The following is a 20,412-nucleotide window of genomic DNA, read 5'->3' on the forward strand; positions in this document are numbered from 1 at the left end:
TTGTGTCTTGCCGTTGCGGTCACTATTCAGCGTTGTGCGTAAAGACTGCTCATCGCAAGTGCTCGGTCATCAATTTCACTTCTGAAATCTAGCCGAGTTCCTGCCGCGGAAATGCCAAATTACTCATAAAGGAGTCAAACACACAAAGCGGTTTATTGCAGCGAAACTGCAAGACTCGAAGCTATAGGAGAGACAGTCAGTGTATAAAATGTCGAAATATGTCATACTTGGAGGAAGGATACACAAGAGCGACCGTTTCGAACAGATTTCCGTGGGATCCCTCTTGCGGTCACTCGTGTCAAGACCGCCATTACTTGCTGTCCACCACGTGATCCTATCTAAAGTTTCGGTTTAACAACGCTTCGTTGCTCGTGGTGCTTTCCGTGCTTTTATGCCTTTCCAAAGCCATTTACTCTAAAAATGTGAGCACCATTGCGGAAACAATGTTGTGTTAACGTGTTCCTACGACAGCTGTGGCTGTCGTTCCACGAAAAGCAGCTCTGTCACGGGAATAACGTTTCATTCGTTAGTACGTACTTGATCTGTTGTTTCGTGCCCCTGCGTACGCGAGAGTGATCTTGAATCGTTCGTTTGGGAGCTGGTACTGTGCTACGGCTGCAGGATCATTTGATGTCCTTCATTGTTGCACAAGTTAATGGGATTCTTTACCACTTCAGCAACAAACACACAAAACGTGGTCACGTCGTCACACAAACGTCGCTGAATAATGTTTCTAGTCCTCCGGGCTTGTCCTGCAGACTGCGACTTCACTTGTAATAGAAGAGTAATCCAAGAATACACCTCCGAACACACGAACATTAAACTGCACGCGCGCGTTCATCAAAGTGAGGGTATCACTGTAAGACAACCACGACTGCGATCAAACAAGGAACAGAGAATAACAATACGACGCGTGTTATTATCTGTTTGTCTGAAGTTTTATTGTCCTTTTACAAGGTACCAGCTCGCCTGCACCCTTGCACTTCTACAACCATGACTCCCGTCGTCTGCTTTAGCAGCTAGCATGCACATGCTCTTGGGGTCACGTGAGCGGTCACGTCGTAGACAGGAGCATCCGAGAATGCAATGCGAAGCCTGGCAGGCTCGTCCCAGTGGAAAAAAAGAGTTGGAAGGGCCGCTCCTGCGCTTCCTTCCTCCATGAAATATGTACTCTTGCACTTTCCTGCGCGATATATCCAGGGTTGCCCACTTGGCTACCGTGTTCATGCCGAAGCCGGGCATATTCCACACTGATAAAGTGTTCAACGTCAGTAGCAAAAGTGATTATTACCAGACCTTATCTGTTGACTGTCGTGCTAAGGATTCTCTGAAAGATAAGGACAGCAGGAGGAGGCTGTGAGAGCGGATAACCACAACGTGGCTCATCTGGACTGTGTGACACAGACGGGCTCCGATCGTTGGATTAACCTCTACTGAATTCTACAGGTAATATTGATGTTTCCTACTGAAAATGAAAATACGCGTGGTTTAACACAACCTTAATGGGCGGTAGTTCTTTAGTTCTCTCCTCTCTGCAAGAGCTAGCCGGCAAAGCATTCGAACGAAATTCTCCTAGGCTGCCCACACCATATTTTCTAAGCAGAAGATGCGGCTCATTTTGGAGGACTAAAATTGCCTAGCCGTAATTTATTGCCGCTGTTACCCCGCACATTAAAACTTGCACAATAAAATGTTTTAAAGCGCTCAATTATCATAGCAAATTGTATCCGCAACTCAAAGCGTCTCAACCGGACGTAATTACGCGACCAAAACAAAGCGTGAAGTCACAGCTTTGCGTGTGCAAGGAAATAGCGGATGCACACTGGGCATGCTGCAACACAAGCCTTGCGTGCGCCTGGGACTCTGGAAAGTTTGCGTGCAGCCCGCAAAGTGCTTTGCGTGGCTTGCGCCCTGCGCTAGTGGCAGTTTAGCTTGGTTGGGCACCGAAGGATATAGTAGTGGCATTCTGTTTACCAGGTGGAGGAGCAACCATACGCGTTTCGGAGGACGCAACGTTGTGCTAAACTTCTCACCCGTGACGTGTCACATTGCGAGCAGTAGCTCTTCGCATGTGGTGTACACAAGAGGCTCAACGAAAAACGATAACTTCATGTCAATGCTTCTTGCGCGCTTTATTAATTTGCACTAAAGTGGAACAACAAGAATAACTTTATTTTTACGATGATGAATGGGAAAGAAAGTGAACGTGCTTCAACACAAATCACTAAAGTGTATATTGTTCACATATTTTCTGTACCCCGCCTCCATGGGTGTCAGTTGTATACAGTGTGTGAAAATTTCGAAATACCTGAGGTCTATTAAGTGTCGCAACCTCCGTTCTTGACGTTGCCAGTTTCCGTATCCAGCCCGGGTCTTATCGACTATTGTCAAGAGTGTGTTATCGGCCATCAGTTTGTTGACTTTGTAGTAGCGCCGCACATTGTGTTGTCTAACGGCAGCCATTACTTTGCCAACTTTGTTTGGAGCGCGTTTCCGAAGCGTACTAATTCAGCTTCCATAGCGCACACTTCAATTCGCTGATTTGTATGCATATTTCACTCTACACGTTCTCATGTCACTCTGTTCTTCTAAAATCTTTCCGTCTTGTGGTGGTGAAGTACTGATTTTGCGACAGACTTTAATCGCCCCATGCACTGGAGGGCGTTACTCTACCTTCACTATTTTTCTGTCAGATCTGTTATTTCTTCACTTGAGTACGAACCTTAAGCGTTCCCTAAGCTATTAACTTTAGGTCAGCTGCAGATGTAGTGATGCTTTGCTCGATACATTGATCTTGTACGTTGGGATCATTCGATGAAGGGACAAGGACTGACATTTATATCGAGTTTGATTATGTTCATCAGTGACACGAGGACGTTTTTTCACATATGTCGGACTTCCAATCCCACATTACCAGCCTTGTCTTACAGGAGCGCGCGCTCAGGGTAGTGCACCCTCCTTGTTTCTCCAACAAGGGGATTCTGTTTGGAACTTGTTAGGTAGACGCCGCCAAGCATGAGCGGGATAGTCCACAACGTCCTCCCCTTATAGTTGTACTTAGCGCCGGTAGGGCGGCTCTTCAACTGCAACGCCAGCTGTCACCATGTTAACATTAACGTTGCGGAGGGCTGTACCTGTTATGTCGTTATACAAAATATTGTTGGATGCATTGATGTTAGATATACAGTCGTGACCCGCTTATTCGGACGACTCGCTGCTCACCCTCAGTCGTCCGGATAGTGAATTTTTGGATAAAGATGCAAGGAGAAGTGTACAGTTTCATGTTCCAGAACTTGGCTTTTTCCCGCAGAACACCGTAGATCGCTAACTTTTGAACACAAGGAACCAGTGCGACTTTGGCCAAGAGTTAAAGGCTACAATTACGTTCACATGCTTTGGAAAGTCGACAGCACAGCGACTTTTTGTGCCGAGTAGAAATCGAACACCTCTGGTGCTTCTCGGGAACCGTACTATCTGCGCACAACAAGTCTCCCGTGATTGACCTTTGTCGAAAAAGGGGTCAAAACGCAGAGCGGCACGCAGGAGGCGACATTCCTCGGGGGCAATACTATAAGGACTGAGGCTATTGACACGTCTCCTTATCAATCGAATCAGAATGAGAGTGGTCGTGGAACATTGTTCCCAGTGTTTCACGTCTGGATACCGATAACGAAATCCGGATGTCAGGACAAGAAAGTCACTGTACTCTTTGGCGCGATGCCAAACGGGTACGAAATGCGATAGAGCTGCAGCAGGCGAAGGGCTACGTCTGCGCCCTGACCCGCACATGCCCAAGCAGCACAATGTACTGAAAGTCGAGTGCAATAGGGGTGGACGGTATGCGTCTTATCAATGTTCTGTTGATTCACGAGTCTGTTCAAGGCCGTTCACCTACCCGTCCACCCCTATTGCACTCGACTTTCAGTACATTGTGCTGCTTGGGTGATTTGCATGTGGTGAAACGACAAACCTGACCTGAATCGTCATTTTTTTCCCCAATAACCCAACAAACAAAAACGAAGCAAAAGTTATCACGAAAATACCCAGTGTTGTAAACAATGGGGTCTCAGCTGGGATGAGCATTTGTCAACAAATAGTTCACCATACCAGACCATAGGTTTCCATAGGCCTCGTGGACAAACGCGGAAATTGCCTGCAAATGCGTTCACTTGCCGGCAAAGTCACTGTACTCTTTGCTGCGCGTTTCTGAAGTTCTGGGCCCGTTTGTTTAAAAACTGACCTTCGTACTCAGTCTTTCTCAACAGCTTTGGGAGAGCTTCCTGCACGAACAGCGAGCGCATGCTCAATGCATCGCCAAGACTATAGAGACTGAGTCTAAGACGCGTAATTAACCCTATGCAAACATGACAGTGATGTGGGCACTGCGTTTCCTGGCATTTTCAGAAGCACGCCGCATACGTTGCTCATTTTTTGCCAAAGCGTCTGCATCTCCAGCCGCAATGGCGGCGCATCCGCGAGTTCGATACACCCACCATGGAGGAAATAATCTCAAGGAGGTCGCACACGGAGCATTTGCCCGTTCCACATAATTGCGTAATTGCGTGAGAAATGACGTCAGACGTTTCACGTCACGCTGTGCACGAAACCAATGGAAGTTCACAGGCAATGGGCTCCGCAATGCGGGCAAACGAACAGGGTCGAGGCTCCAATGTTGCGTTACTTGGCACGTATTAGTTACAACACCACCGTTACGCGGGCGGGGTTGTGGGAGGAGGAGGTTGTTTACCCGTAGCAAATGGCGACGGGACAACTTCAGATTTCTCTCGGCACGACCTTACTCGGTATTCTTACCGCCGTATTCTTGAACGAGCCTCGACTCGAAACTCGACTCGAGCTGCTCCTCGAGGCCGGTTTTGCGCTTCATAAATCGACCTTGACTCGAAACGCTCCTCGAGTGGAGGAATTCCTCCGTGCATTCCTCGAAAATCTCGAGGTAGCATCGGTGCTACTTCGAGGACGCTCCTCAACTCGAGTTTGGCTGGTGTCATGGCGGAAGACAGGTCGTTCGCTGCGTCCATCGACTGCGTTCTGTACCACGATGGCCTTTACTAACTAACTAGGTGTTGACAACATTACCACTGAGAGACAACGTTCAATAAGGGGCCATCAAACTCCTTTTCACCATTTTGATGATCACGAGTTCCTCATATGGTATACGGTACCGCTTCATGAAGACAACCGTACGAAGCCTTTTGGATATATTGCCGCTGAAGGAAAATGTGTGCAATCGTGGGCTGCCTCTACCTCCTGTGTTACAGCTGCCCGTCGACATGTGATTTTATGGCGTTAGGACTTTTCGAACTGCCACGGGAGACATTGTGAATGTGTCAGAAACGACGGTGTGCCGTGTTGTGGACAAAATCCTACACCTTCTCGCAAGCACACTTTTCAGGACAAGGTGTAATAAATTTTCCTTCTGTCGCGCTATTTAGCACAAAGAAGGTGTGTTTGAAGGATGTTTTCACGCAAAAAGAAACAGTGCATTGACTGGACATCTAAAAAAAATAAACATCTGATCTGCCTCCTCAATGTTTTTCCGTAATCTTTATACTGTACCAAGCTGGCCCCACCCCTGCTCCAGCTATCACCGAAACGGCTCAACAAATATTCCATTCATGTTTTTTTTTTCTCTCGTTTTCTTTATTTTATTTATTTATTTTTTTGCAGTCGAAGACAAAGCGGCAAAGCGTCCATCTTTCGTCTCAAACGGTCGCGAGAGTTCTGTCGCATACCTCCCCCTTTTTTAGAGTATTTGGGAGATGTCGCAATAGTGTCACCCCATGTCATAGTCATGATTTTTTTTGTTGCTCCAATAGTACGAATTCCGTTTGTTGGGTGGGATAACAGGCTCCACCGTTTAGGCAGAGCGCGAATGAGGGCCATAAAAGCTCGTACGACATGCTCGCGGTGACTCCCCAAGAATGGTCTCCCCGATTCTTTGCTCGGGATGTTGTTGTAAAATCTGTTTTGTTTGTTTGATTGTTTATAGCTACCCTCAAGGCGTTGGGTAAACGTACCCATCTGCTAACAAACAGTCATTCACGCCACATATTGTAACATAATAGAAGAGTGACAAGCAGTGACATCATCTTTCATATTATTTGATACGAGGTGACCATGCCATTAAGCTAGCTGCTGCCGTTGTGGTTGTAATTGCCAGACCAGAAAACTAGGAAACCTATCAGTCTGTTTCCCGGTTCGAAACACCTGCACCCTTCTTCAAACACTTGCAGACCTTTGTGTTTGTATTTGAAATGCACGTTGGTCGAAACAAAGTAAAGAATTACATTTATTTTTCATGCCATAAATGTGTTTTAAGCACGATAATTAACATTTTCGAGTGGTCCCGAAAGGCGGCTGGAGACGAGACTACAGCTTTATTCGAGGACGGTTTCTCGAGGAGCGCCTTGGCGGAGGAATCCCCGAAGCGGGTTCATGAAACGCATGGGCTCTTCGAGTGGAGCAGCGCCACTTTCCTCCACTCGTTGGAGTCGAGGCGGAGCGCCGAGTCGAGGCTTGTTCAAGAATACGGAGGTTAGCATTCTCTCGTCCATGGCAGAGCCGGTTTTTGGTGAGTATATGGAAATGGGGAGGAGTCTGCCATAAAGCGTGCTATTTGTGGTCACGCGACGTGCGGCGCAAAGCCCAGTGCCGCCATTTTCGTGCGGAATAGCCGCCTTCAATTCACTCAATGCCGCGGCGGCTCGCCTTTCATTCCGGCCAAAAAGAAGGAGCGACGGCACGTGTGACGTCAAGGCGAGCGTCAATCCCCTGGCGGCAAAATATCGAAGAATGACAGAACTCTCCATGAACGGCTCTGGTGCCGGATGACGTGCATGGCACCACGCAGGACGGGCTATGAAGACATTGAGCTAGCGCATCGGCCACAACGTTTCCTATTCTTAGCTGGGGGGGGGGGGGGGGGGGACGTAAGAGGTGGTGAGGACGCGTCACGAGAGTGAGGGAGCCCTTCTTAGCCTCAGGCTGCAACCAAACTGACGCGACACGGTTGCACCGAGGTTTCAAAACTGCATCGAAGAAATGCATGCAATCGCAAATAATGGTAGGAAGTTCGTTCCCGAAAATGCACAGTTGGGATAACGAGCTTTCCGGGTCACTGTGTTACAGATAAGAGATATATGACAGCATCGTGCTTAATGTGATCGGATTTCTTGTTTGTAGCATCGTTGTTTTGTGAAGAGTCACATAACTGCACCAAGTACGCAGTGTTATCATATTGTATGTGGCAAGTCCTCTGAGCGCCGCACCAATAATTTAGCAGCCTTATTCAATAGAAACATATGAAATATACTAGCTAAGAGATATATCTTATGCAAACTGCATAATTATTAGTGGCGCTTCACTACGTTTAAAAAGTGTATGCGATATCCTGGAGCCATTTGGAATGTTGCCCGCATAGTTCAAGGTGTTCTGGTAGTTGCACTTCCTCGAAATATCTACTTAGTAAGAATGTTGTCTGACAACGTGCGATGGATTCAATAACAATGGTTCAAAGCAGTTAACTTTTCATGTAGCCCCGGCGTGAAGCAGGACAGCCATGAAAGCGACGATCGAGAACGGCATTGTCTATTCACCTTATCCCGACGTCTTGATTCCGGAGATATCTCTGTACTCTTTTTTCAAGAGTCATGTCCAGAAGCACGGAGATAAAGTAGCGGCGGTAAGTGGTACATTTTGTCTGCATTATATCAAGACCACTGTGTTGTGCCTCACTGTCGACGTGGCGACTGTGACTGTAGCTTTAATGTTCTCTCGCAGTCTTTTAGGCAATCTTTGGTGATGTATGAACAAGGTGTAATTAACTTGCATGAAAGAGAGAGAGAGAGAGAAAAGAAAGTAGGAGAACGCAACATTTCCGTGAGTTTGAGAAGATATGGGAGGATAGAGACCGAACGAAATTGACACGAGGTCTTTTGAGCCTTCGTGTGTCCGCTTCGTTCCTTTCCGGTCCTTCCAACAAGAACAACAGATAAATTTACGACTTTTTTGCGACTTTTAAATTTGCGAATAAATTTGCGGCTTTTACATCACTAAAGTACCACTAATGACTAAACCTCATGTCTTTGAAGCTCTACTCCGTTTACGTCACTGCAGTCTACCTGTATCATACAGTATTCTCCCGGAACGTTCTCACTCTGTATGACGCCGAACTATCACAAAATTAATTTCTAGTTTTGAGAACTATGGCGCCATCGGATGGGGAATCTCTCTCGCGTCTGGCAACATTGCTCCACGAAGGTCGATTTCCGGTCGCCACACCACACCTGCCGGCAACCTGCCAACATGTGGCGGAAACCGAAACCCGAAAATCGCGCTCTGCACGCCAGAGGACACGGTGTCGTCTCCCTATCCTATTCAAGGGTTCAGAACTATGAAGTCCATTTTGGTTGTTTCGACTATTCGTGGAAGCGCGTAACTTTTATTCACGACATTTATTTATATTTCCCGTGCTGGGTCTTTGAACTATGTTTATTTGTAATATAGTTGCTCACGCGCCAATAAACACCAGCTCACCATCGTCATCACCGCCACTTATAACACGAAACAAAATAAAAACATATTATTTTTTTTTAATTTTTTGTCAGTTCCACATAAACATATTTGAGCGGAACGTGGCGGTTTGTGGTGCACTCTTAAAAATGAACTTCACCGCATAGCACGCTCCTAGCCAACCATCATCTCGAATGATATCGTTATCTGTCCTGATTTGTTAAAAACCCGAGGAGTACGCCTTTTTTGTGACAATTATGAACAGCATAAGTGTCACAAAAAAGGCGTACGCCTCCCGTTTTCAACAAATCGGGGCAGATAACGATATCATTCGTGATGATGGTTGGCTAGAAGCGTGCTATGCGGTGAAGTTCATTTTTAAGAGTGTGGTGGTCGTGGAGGGGATAGTGCTGAAAGCTTGTCGTTTCGTGCATCATAATTGTTGGCAAGTCTGTGGAGTGCATTTACGTGGCATCACTCGCAAATGGGCACCACAGTCGCACGCGTATTTGCATCCATCATGTAGGTCCTGTCCGTAAAGACCTTTGCCCTCGTCGTATCCACCGTTCATTTGGTGTGCCTAAGCTACTACACCGTGTGAATATCGTATGTACCATATCCCTGTAATTTCTAACGTTTTCGACGCCAATCGTTTTCTAAGTAGCGCATGACGACGAAAACGGAAATTAATTTCGCCGGTCCTTGATCATGGCGCGACCGGCCCTTTAGAGCAACACACTCAAAACATAAATTCACCGCACACCAGCCGCTTAGCCAACAACAAACCCGAATGACACCGTTCTGTGCACTGATTTGTTAAAAACTGGGGGCATACGCCTTTTTTTAACACTTATGCTGTTATAATAATGTCGCAAAAAGCTGTACGCCCTGGGCCTTCTACATTCAGAAGTGATAACAGTACCATTTGGTTGGCCTTCAGCGTGCTATGTGGTGGAGTTCTGTTTTAAGAATGTAGGGTCAACGTCACCTGGATACAAAGCATGATCGCTTCAGGGAGCGACGTAACAATTAAGAGCCCAGCAATGACGATCGTGCTCTCAGTGGCCAGTTATGCAGATGGTGGCGATGGTGGTGGAGATGGGACTGCTTGCTGTATAGTCGGCTTCGCTCTTGCGATCAGCGTCACGACTATCACCGTGGGGTGTGGTGGGGTGGGGGGGGGGGGGGGCATCGTGTGTCCTGGGTCGACTTCGCAGAGTGTCTGTGCCCACATTTGTCTTAGAGTGTCTGAGGTAAACCCAGACGGCGCAGCAAGCGCCCGGATTCGAACCCCGATCACCTATGGAGACGTATCAGCCTCAGCCGCGTGGTCACGGACTGCAAGCAACAGAAACCTGGTTTTCAAAATCGTCGTCGCCGATTGGCTGACATCTTGGCTGTCTGCGGAGATTGGCTGACTTCATTTGTCTACGTGCGAAGGAGTGGGAGGAGGCTTTAAGCAGGCTTCGTGTATTTAGGTGATGTTGCTCGTGTCCTCTAGATGGGTGACGTTACTGAATATACCTTATTGGCTCATTGCTTTGTTCAGTAGCGTATGAGCTTCCTGTACATTAATACCTATATGCACACAGATAGAAGAAAACCGCCAGTGGAGTTTCAATGAAGTGCTGAGAAGCATCGAGTGCTATGCTGCAGGATTCCAATCCATCGGACTCCGCAAAGGAGACAAAGTGTGTGTTCATGTCGGAAACAAGTTCGAAAACTTGCTAGCCATGTACGGCGTCGTCGCTGCTGGGGGAACTGTCGTCTGCTCCAGGCCATCTCTAACACCTCGTGAGCATTCTGTTCCCATTTGACAATTCAAAAGACAATGCAGTAAAGAGAACATAGGAGAGACGGAGAGTGCAGGGAACGTAGACTAAGAAATGGATAAACAAAGTGTTGGAATGTTATTGTTACATGATAGCGTTACTATCATTTTTGTAAATAACCGACTTGACACTATCGTTCCTTCTGTAGGAGAACTCTCGTACCAAATAGCGGACAGCGAGTGTATCTACGTGCTAACCGACAGTCGGAACGCGGATAAAGTTTCCCAAGTGAAAGATAAGCATAAACTAAAGGTATAGGCTATAAGACACCTTCCTTCTAGGTATCCCATATTTCAAACTTTCTTGCAGGCTGTTTTCTCAATGGAAGCCGTCAATGGATTATTCTCCGTAGAACAGTTCAAAGAGGGCGTGACACAGTCTAATTTTAAGGTTGTGGATGTAGAAAACACCAAGGAAGAAGTCGTGACCATTCTTTACACGTCTGGGACCACAGGATTACCGAAAGGTGCTCAAATAACTCATTATGGATTGGTGGCCTGCCTTGTTCAGTCACTGTAAGTACAGGGAGATGACCATTCGAGAACTTTGAGAGAGCTTTCGTAATTTCTCACCGCTTTACCTGCACCGATAGGATGTCAGGACTCGTTAAGCTACATCTAGAAAATCATAAGCAGTAAAAGAAATTCTGTAACGGAAATGGTGGTCTCTCAGCCCTCAGGCTCATTTGCATCCGTGAAAATGCGGGATTGCTTCAGTAGAAAATGACTTATTTCTCATACATCGTCTTCAGTAGGATCTTGGAATACTTCATAGACTTCCAAAGGAATGTTGTCATGAGTTCCCATGTAATGTCTTCGTGAGGGTTACACTCCAAGACAGAATTGTTCACTTCTCGCAGACACAGCTACGAAATCAGCCAAGAGGACGTCCCCCTCTGTTGGGAACCAATCACGCACGCATCAGGGTTCTTGGGATCAACGTTTCTCCTTGTTCACGGGACGACTTCCGTGAGAGGCCAACTCACAATGGGTGTCCAAGGGTTTGTCGACACAGTGAACAAGCACAAGGTCAGTGAGGATACAACTCGTATGGAGGGCTTTATTAACAACAACATGCTGCAAGAAATATTAAGATGAAGACCATGCTTACGTCCCACTCGGACAACCAGTGTAATTTACCAGGGTCAGCAGGAGTGCACGATGTGTGTTGTCTATTCGATCCTCGATGTTCGTAGAAGGAGAACAAAATATTTCCAAATACAGCACATTCAGGTTCATCACTATCGCCCGCTACGGGCACACAGTTACATATCGTTTTCTTCCCAATCGTACAGGTGACGTCAGTCTTTTTCTTTCCAACGCTGCTGCAAGCATTCGTAAACGCCATGGAAACTCATGGCTACAGGACGCCTTCCATAAAAAGTATTAGTGTTGGCGGCAGCGGCCTCTCTCCAAGCGTCGCTGAGAAAGTTTTGAAGCTGTTCAACCTGAAGTCCTTCTTGAACATGTACGGACTTACTGAATCATGTGCCTTGGTGTGCGGATCCCCCTCCGGTGTCACCGCATACGATACCATAGGCTTCCCAGCAGCCAATGTGCAGATTAAGGTAATTCTTAAAGACATGTTATCGTATCTTCACATCATCAACACACTCTGTATTTGTTGTTGTTCGTGCCGTTGTGGAACTTATTAGTTGCAAAGGACTCGGTATAACAATACTGTGGGATGACCTCCATTTCTCTGCTCTCCGTGTCATATGTGCTCAATGTCCTCTTCATTTTGTGTTCGTGTTCCTGTGCTGCATATTTACTATGAATATATACCAACTACCCCGCCTCCATACGCCGCTGTAACGTTGGCGTGGAGTCCTATGTCTTTCCGGGTCGTGACACGACAGTGGACATTGGGTCATTTGAAGGATGTACGCCTACGGACTCATGACGCAGATTCTCTTAGATTGTAGATGTTGCGACCGGAAGGGTGCTGGGCCCGGGTGAGAAAGGAGAAATGGTTGTCAAGCTACCGAACGTCATGAAGGGATACTACAAAAAACCAGAGGCGACCTCCGCAGTTTTATCTGCAGACGACTGGCTGCGGACAGGTAAGAATCACGGCTTAACTAGTGAGCTGTTCATCTTAGAAAAATGCACGCAACAGGTAACCAATATAGACCTTCATTCACGAACTCCTCGTTTTGGCATAAGTTATTGGAACTACTCGAGGTAAAAAAAAATGCATCGAACGGTCTGTTACGAGCAGTTCGTGTCGCATTTGAGTTTCCGGATGCTGTCGTCGTTTCGAATGCGCCACTTGACATGGTAAGGAAGCACCGAAAGACAGCGCGGGGCGTACGCCTTTTTTGTGACAATTAATATTTCTGCGTAAGTGTCACAAAAAGGCGTACGCCCCCTGTTTTCAACAAATCACGGGAGAGAACGCATGGTTGGCAAGCTGCGTGCTATGGGGTGAAGCCCTGCTTCGAGAGTGTAATCTGAAACTCGGAACGTGTTTTTTCTAAGAGTTGTCGATGCGCCATTAAAACTCCCATCATAATCATCATCTAAGAGTTGTTCGTTTGATGAACTCGTTTGCTACACCACTTAGGTACGCTTTGCGAGCCGCTCCTTGTGGCAATGAAGTAATATGATATGGCTTAATCTGCCCGACCCGATTCTGGAGCGTTTTAGGTCTTGAGCCGTTGGAGGCACCGTAAACACCGTTCTCACGCACAGGAGGCCACATGTATTGGGAGCATTAGAAGAAGTTTAACAGCTTCTAGAAGTCAAGTTAAGTACTTTGCGATTCGGGTCACGTGATCCCACAGTCCGGGAGGAAACCTAATGCACATGGACGAATGCATTGTGTCAAGCGCATAGAACCGCTGCCGATGAAAATCTTATGAAGATCTAAAATATTGTGCTTGTGATCCTTCGTCATAGAGACGTGATGCTTGCCCCTGCCTTTCCGGAACACTTGGACACCCAGCATTGATCTCTCTTATCTGTAGCTAGCACGGATCCGCTTCGGCACCTAACGAGTTTCCATTCCATTCCTAATTATTCCATTGAGCGGTCTTAATTATGTAGGAGCCCTGGCGTGTCTATTCAAAAGGGGGTGCAACCATTGCCGTGCTCGTTGTGAGGGACTTGGTGTTGGCTAGTCCCAGGATGAAGTTCGAGGTTGGGGTATGTTCCTCGACGTGTGCTACCTTCTGTGAGCTGCGGGGCTCTCAGCGACGCGTCTGTGCCGGACTGAATTTTCATGCATATGTTTGGAAGGCAGGGAGGTCGTGCAGGCTGTGAACTGTGAACGCTAGAAGGCATATGTCGATTTTCAGAATTACTACGCATCATTGGTGGCTCGTCCAGATTCCTGGTTACTGTGTGGTACAATACTGGTATATATGTCAAGGGCGGGAAAGCAAGTGTAGCTGAGTAGATGAAAGCTCAATGTGCACGTGGGAACGCAAAACTATACTGTTCTCTAGAGGTCCGCTTTTTTATCTCGTGTTTCTTCATTTCTTTTGAGTGCCGTGCTGATTGTGAGTACACTCTTAAAAATGAGGGGGGGGGGGTCGAGGTAGCTTGCCGTTGTTGGCCGCACTCAAGTGGGCATCGTCACGACTATAGCCAAAAAAAAAGGAAAAGAAGGTGGGAGAAAGGGGAGTTAAGGACTTCAAAGTGATGTAGAAGCAGGATGACCGGTACTGATGGGACGGAAGCACACTGTAGGTGAGAGGTGCACTAGAGTGGTCTCTCCGCTAGGCCCGTTGCTTGGAGGAAGCGCACAAGGCCGCGAGTTTTTGAAAGTCGTTCCGCACAAGAACCTTCGGGGAAGAGGACGTCCGTCAGTATACCAGGCCTGGCGTGGGGAAGATGGGTTTCCCGCATGGCATGGTATGCACGGCATTCTGTCAGGATATGCGCAATTGTCTCCGGATGATTACAGTGTCCGCAACTGGAATCCTCCCTGGAGCCGATCTTGCACAGTTGAGAGTTCGTGAAAGCAGATCCTGTGCGTAATCGATGGAGCATTGTCTGCATACCACGGGGAAGATCTTTCGTGGGGAGAGAGGGTCGGTGATTCTGCATGATGTCCTGTATGCCAGGGTGACGCACCTCAACTAGCTGTTTGACGACCAAGAGCCTGTCAGTGTCGGCCGGGACTGCTAAGGATGGGCTGCAGCTGTTGTGTGCTGAGGAAGCTAGCTGGTCCGCTCGTTCGTTGCCTCTGATGCCGACATGAGATGGGATCCATTGGAGCGTAAGCTCACCTCCGGTTAGCCTATGCTGGGCACACGATCTCCTTATACATCGGGCCAGAATGCTACCACACATGGGGTTTATTACGTTGTTGAGGGCACTTTTGGAGTCCGTAAGCAAGACGGCCTTAGGTATTCCGGTGACTTGAACCGCAGCAGCTGCGTGTAGCAAGGCCAGGAGTTCGGCCGTCGTAAATGAGATTGGGTAGCGAACTGATTTCCCTTGCCAGGCCTTGTTTATTGACGGGATGTAGTACGCACTGGTAGCACTTTTGGAACGGTGGTCAATGGAGCCATCCGTGAACACCAGAGTATGTGTGTGATAAACGTCGCTGATCAGGTTCTCAGCCGCCATCCTGGCCACTAGGGGGCTGGACTCGCTCTTCTTCCGTAGACCCGGGATGTGAAGCGTTGTTGCGGGCACGAACTCCCGCCACGGCGGCGTAGGTGGACTAGCTGGGAGCCGAGGAAGAGCGCCCCTGTTGGCTAGAGAGCTGGTGGCACTAGCCAGGCGTCCTAGGGATGTGTGTGTCCTCTGTTCGAGGTCGGTGAAGAGGGAATGCTTGCTGATGGATGTTGATGCATCATCCAGAAACTGGAGTCCTTTGAGCTCAGAGTGGACACTAACAGGCTTTTCCTTAGCTTCCAGGTACGTTTGGGTGACGCTAGAGAACGTTGGGAGACCAAGCGCAGTTCTTATGCCAGCGCGATGAAGGCGCTCAAGGGCCTGCCATTGTGTAGGCGCGAGGTCTACGTATGGCGCCACGTAGAGAATGCGTGACAAGATCAGGGCTTTGTGAAGGGTGAGCAATGACCGCGCATTGCAGCCCCATGACTTACCGCTGATTCTGCGTAGCAGGTTGAGCGTTTTCTTCCCCTTGCAAATAGTCTCGTTTACTTGCTTAGACCAGCGTAATGTGCTATCGATGGTGACACCAAGATATTTACATGACGCGCATCTTGGGATGGGAGTGTTGTTAATGCTGAGGCTTGGGAAGTCTTTGCCCACGTACTTTCCACGGGGAATGCAGACCATGCATTTTGACTTCTCTGGTGATGCTTCCAGCCCTCTCGCAAGCAGCGCTGCATTGAGCCCGTTCAAGGCAATATCAGCTGTGTCACGAACTTTCTCCTTGTCCGTTCCCACAATGCGGAGGCAGATGTCGTCCGCGTAGATGGTGAGATGAAGGGCATACGGTGTAGGGCGAATTCCTCGGTGAATCCCTGCCATGATTAGGTTGAATAGTATAGGTGATAGAACACTGCCTTGTGGGACTCCTCGCTCAAACTTCTTCACAGAGCTGATACACCCGCGGACGGAGACGTCAAACGTTCTGTTGGACAGAAAGTCACATAGGTATCCTAGAAGGCGGCCAGTGACTCGAGCTGCTTCGAGCGCAGCGAAGCATGCCGAGTGCGTTACCGAGTCGTATGCCTTCTTCACGTCAATGAAGAAAGCGAGAGCAAACTCATTGGACTCTCTCGCTTGCTTCAGGCTAGTAGCCACTTCAGCGATTGCGTCAGACGCGCTCCAGCCCTTCCGGAATGCCGTAATGTGATCTGGGAAGCAACCGCCTCGCTCCAAGACCCAAGCCAGCCTTTTGTGAATTATACGCTCCAATAATTTGCCAACGCACGAGGTTAGGGCAATGGGACGGTAGGAGGACAGTTGGCTCGGTGACCTCCCCGGCTTTAGGACGGGTATTACTCGAGCATGTTTCCAATCAGATGGGATGCATCCAGAGGTCCAGACGTTGTTATATAGTTGGAGCAGAGCGTCGAGTTGGTCGTCGCCTAGGTTCTTGAGGGCCTGGTTAGGGATCCCGTCCGGGCCAGCTGCACTGCGCCGCTTTAAGCCTTGGATGGCGTACTTCAGCTCGGACATCGTGAGGTCGTCGTCCGCCGGGGAGCCATTTGCTCCTGTGTGGCTAGGAAAAAGGCGTTGGGCACTGCAACTTGCGACGCGAGCTAGCTCGCTGGCATAGTCTTCGGCTATGTTCTTGGGCTCCCTGTTTGAGGCTACCGATAAGGTGACAAGCGGGTCGACAGGCTCGGGAAGGCTTTCGATCGCTCGCAGGGTATGCCAAACCTTCGTTGTTGGAGTGTGGGCATTGAGGGACTCGCTGAACTGTCTCCATTGGGTCCGCCTTAATTTCAAGGTATACCTTCTATGGGCAGCACAGACACGCTTGTAAGCGACCCAATCGCCCTGAAGGCCGGTTCTCAGAGCTCGTCGCTGTGCTCGTCGTCGCGCAGCACGGAGGTTGAGGTATCGGAGGTCAGGGGCAGGCATACTGGCCAGGTAGGATACTGCTTTTGAGCTATTAGCCAATGACGCCTTTACAGAGTCGAGCAAGGTATCTACCGTGGAGCCGACCAGTCCCTCCCTGAACTTCACCCAGTTGGTAATAGTCTTCGTTTTCCTGGGGCCGTTGCTGCGACTCGGAGGCGAAAGCAGGATGGGGAAATGATCTGAACCCCATGTGCCAGGCTCGGCTTCCCACTTTAGGGTGACGTCAGGAGAGACCAGAGTCAAATCGATGGCATTTAGGTAGCGCGGCGAACGCATATATGTAGGAGAGCCGGTGTTGAGCACCACGAGGTCGCTGGAGGAGAGGTAATTGACAATGGAATTACCACGTCTGCAGTTTCGTCGACCACCCCAGAGACTGTGGCTCGCATTGAAATCTCCGCACACAATTAGGGGACCTGGACAAACGAGCCGCAGAGCCTTGAGAGACTCGACGTTGGGCGGAGCATGACCCCACTGGTAGACAGATATGACTGTGACTGACTTGGAGCCGGCCCTCAGTAGACACCCTACATATTCTTCAGTTGGAGAGCAAAGGTGGGATAGGTCAATTTCAGCCTGGGCAATGGACCGTTTGACAAATAGCGATGCCCGCGGGAGACCGTCCGCATGGTGGCCTTTGGCGCTGTAGGAGACAAACGGCGGGATCTTGAATGATGGTTGGGTAAGGCTCTCTTAAAAATTAACTTCACCCCATAGCACGATCTTAGCCAATCATCATCTCGAATGATATCGTTCTCTGCCCTGATTCATTGAAAACGGGAGGCGTACGCCTTTTTGTGACACTTATGCTGTTCATAATTGTCACAAAAAAGGCGTATGCCTCCAGTTTTTAACAAATCAGGGCAGATAACGAGAGTCGGTTAATGCCGCGGCAATGCTGACATTAACTTCACCGTTGTGCTTTTGGGCACGCCAAGTGCTCAAGTTGTCTCCCAATAATTTAATGAGTGCCCATATTTCCCTTTCGTGACACTCTACACGCGGGTGCTGCTAGCTCGACACAGCAGTTGCTCCATACCTCATATTCATCAGCAGAGTCGCACAAAATGCAAACACCATCGTCAAGGTTTCATGTAATACAGCGCACGAAGGCGAGGGCAATAGGAAATTTACAAGTAGCCACCGCGAAACGATTGCAGAACACAACCACACAACTTCCAACATGAACAGCGAGGATTTTCGTTCAAGCGTATTCAACTTACGAATGCAAGTGTGGCCTTTTACAGGTCGATATGAACTATTCTTCATACTTCCTACGCTTTTGTGTGAAAAGCAAAAATCTTTCCTCGGCCCTTTTATTCTTCTAAACAATCCAACAGTCGGGGAGTACATAAGTCGTGCGCTCGAGACTACGCCTTTTGGGCTCGCGAAAGAGATGGGCGATCTCCTCTTCGGGAAAGGCCCCGTATCGAAACGGAGAATCTCAGTTGCAGGGAGGGCTGAAGGGGGCGCTCCCCCTCCCTCCCCCCGGCCCTGTAGGGAGCCCGGGGGAGCTGGAGCCCCCTGTAGACTACGCTTATGCCGAGAGATGTCTCTCTCATTGTCCCAGATTTTGCAGGACAAATAATAACCTTGGTGCGGTGTATAAGCCCCCGCGTTCTTTTTTCCTTTTTTAGATTTCAGTCCTAATGACGTGTCCATGGCGAACAGTGAACAAAATGTCAACAGCCATCCCAAGCACTCGACATTCAGTACATTGTGCTGCTTGGGATTGGTTCAGCAATCGCCTTGCGCCAATCCCGAACGAACCCTCCGCGGATGACGGGAGGCATAAAAAAAGTAATGATGCTGCCAATATTATGAAGGAATATCTTGTAGGAAGGAACATCCTTGTATTTCTGAAGTCTCTTCGCCATAGATACGCGAGTATGATTCATTTTACTACTGATGACATCATTGGAAATGGTTTTCCATTGTACCTTCTAGGTGACTGTGCATATTACGACGAAGACGGAAGATTCTATTTTGTCGAGCGGCTAAAAGAGATGATCAAATGCCTCGATAACCAGGTGAATAGGCAATTTAATCACTCCCAATTTGCAGCACGTCCTCTGCAATGCTATATTTTCTACCCAGCTGGCGCCGGCGGAGGTGGAAGAGGTCCTGCTCAGCCATGAAGCGGTTGCTGAGGCAGCAGTGGTGGGAATTCCAGACCCACAGTACGGAGAGGCACCCACCGCTTTCGTTGTCCTTAGAGCCTCCTGTCATGAAAATGTCGAGACAGTAAGGACACAACTGACAGAACTCGTGAAACGTGAGTTAACCCTTTCTAATAGATATCCCCGAAGGAAGGAGGGGTTGCGTGAGGCATCATTTAGGTGCTATCCTACACACATGCTTCGGAATCTGCTAGCCAACAGGCATTCAGGTTTGGTGGATTTAATGATGATGATGATTTGTGTTTTATTGTTGCATCGACGGATTTAATGATGAAGCGACGGGAGACTAAAGGAATAAGGGAAGACGAGAAAAGGGTGGGATGTATTATAATACCCCTGTCGCAGGCGGGATAGTCTTCGGGGGGCAGTATTCGGGACAGTCAATGCTGCCACGTGTAGTAATATCGCTCGAGCATGATACCCATCTCACACGGGCAGTGTTCAGTGATCATCTAAATTCCAATGGCCATCGACTAATGAGCGGAGCGCCGTCAAACACGCGGCGCGTCAACCCGCCGGTGTCAACCCGCCAACCCGTCAACCCGCCGGAACGCCACCGATTGGTGGCGTTCCGTGCAGGTTTAATGGCTATAGGGGTTTCGATGATCATTGGACACTGCCTGTGTGGTAGGGGTATTATGCTTGAAAGTATTTCTATATGGTGGCAACGGTGTTCTAGTTATTGTGTGCCTCGCAATAGATGGTTTGCAACAAGGGCCTATACCTTACCTTTAAAGACTTTTCCCCGTCTTTCTTTCTTTCCGCAGGTGAATGCGCTCATTATAAGCATCTACACGGAGGTTGCCATTTTGTTGAACGCCTTCCCAAGACAGAAACTGGCAAAGTTCAACGAGCCGCATTGCGCGAATCCTACGTGGGCATCCAGAAGAAATAGAAATAAAACCACACTTTCTTGAAAGCAGGAGTGACCGTAAGAAAACGTGTTTCGTTCGTTAAACGGACCGTACCACCAGGTTACCGTGGGTGTACGCTCATGTCCACCTTGTACAATATACCGTAGTCACGGCGTGCGTTCACTTTGCCTGAAGCTGAACTATATTGCAGTTTGGGTGATGTGCTTACTACTTACGCGCTTTATGGCTGTTCTCTGCGACAATGGTTGCAGCTTAGCTTTGCTCCCATACTGCAGGATTGGGAGCACTGCTTGGGGTTTGCTTCTACAACTTCGACAACATCCGACACATATCTTCGTGGAAGTTTTGGGATTGGATTTAGTTAGGCTGTAGGCTAGGGCAGGATTAGGACGGCTGTCCGTTCAACAAATCTAAGCAGTGCAATTTAGTGCTCTACGTTTGTTGATTGATTGATTGATTGATGTGAAGGAAAAATATT

The 20,412-nt window shown here is 48.4% G+C and overlaps 1 protein-coding gene across 3 annotated transcripts; it reads left to right on the plus strand.

Moving 5' to 3' along the window:
- Positions 1-1,294: 1,294 nt before the first annotated feature.
- On the plus strand, positions 1,295-19,981 carry LOC135397070 (probable 4-coumarate--CoA ligase 3). Of its 3 annotated transcripts, none has more exons than XM_064628410.1 (12): positions 1,295-1,446; positions 6,375-6,592; positions 7,557-7,702; positions 10,125-10,326; positions 10,513-10,616; positions 10,674-10,879; positions 11,224-11,392; positions 11,659-11,931; positions 12,282-12,426; positions 18,827-18,909; positions 18,977-19,154; positions 19,827-19,981. In XM_064628410.1, the coding sequence occupies exons 3-12, from the start codon at positions 7,580-7,582 to the stop codon at positions 19,952-19,954; spliced, it is 1,611 nt and encodes a 536-aa protein (XP_064484480.1). In that variant the 5' UTR covers positions 1,295-1,446; positions 6,375-6,592; positions 7,557-7,579; the 3' UTR covers positions 19,955-19,981. The 3 variants fall into 3 exon arrangements, with proteins under 3 accessions (XP_064484480.1, XP_064484479.1, XP_064484477.1); XM_064628409.1 differs by having other exon boundaries at positions 6,375-6,555; XM_064628407.1 differs by lacking the exon at positions 6,375-6,592 and having other exon boundaries at positions 1,296-1,446.
- The last annotated feature ends 431 nt before the right edge of the window (positions 19,982-20,412 follow it).

This window comes from Ornithodoros turicata, chromosome 6 (genome assembly GCF_037126465.1).
Source record: "Ornithodoros turicata isolate Travis chromosome 6, ASM3712646v1, whole genome shotgun sequence".
NCBI classification, from domain to species: domain Eukaryota; kingdom Metazoa; phylum Arthropoda; class Arachnida; order Ixodida; family Argasidae; genus Ornithodoros; species Ornithodoros turicata.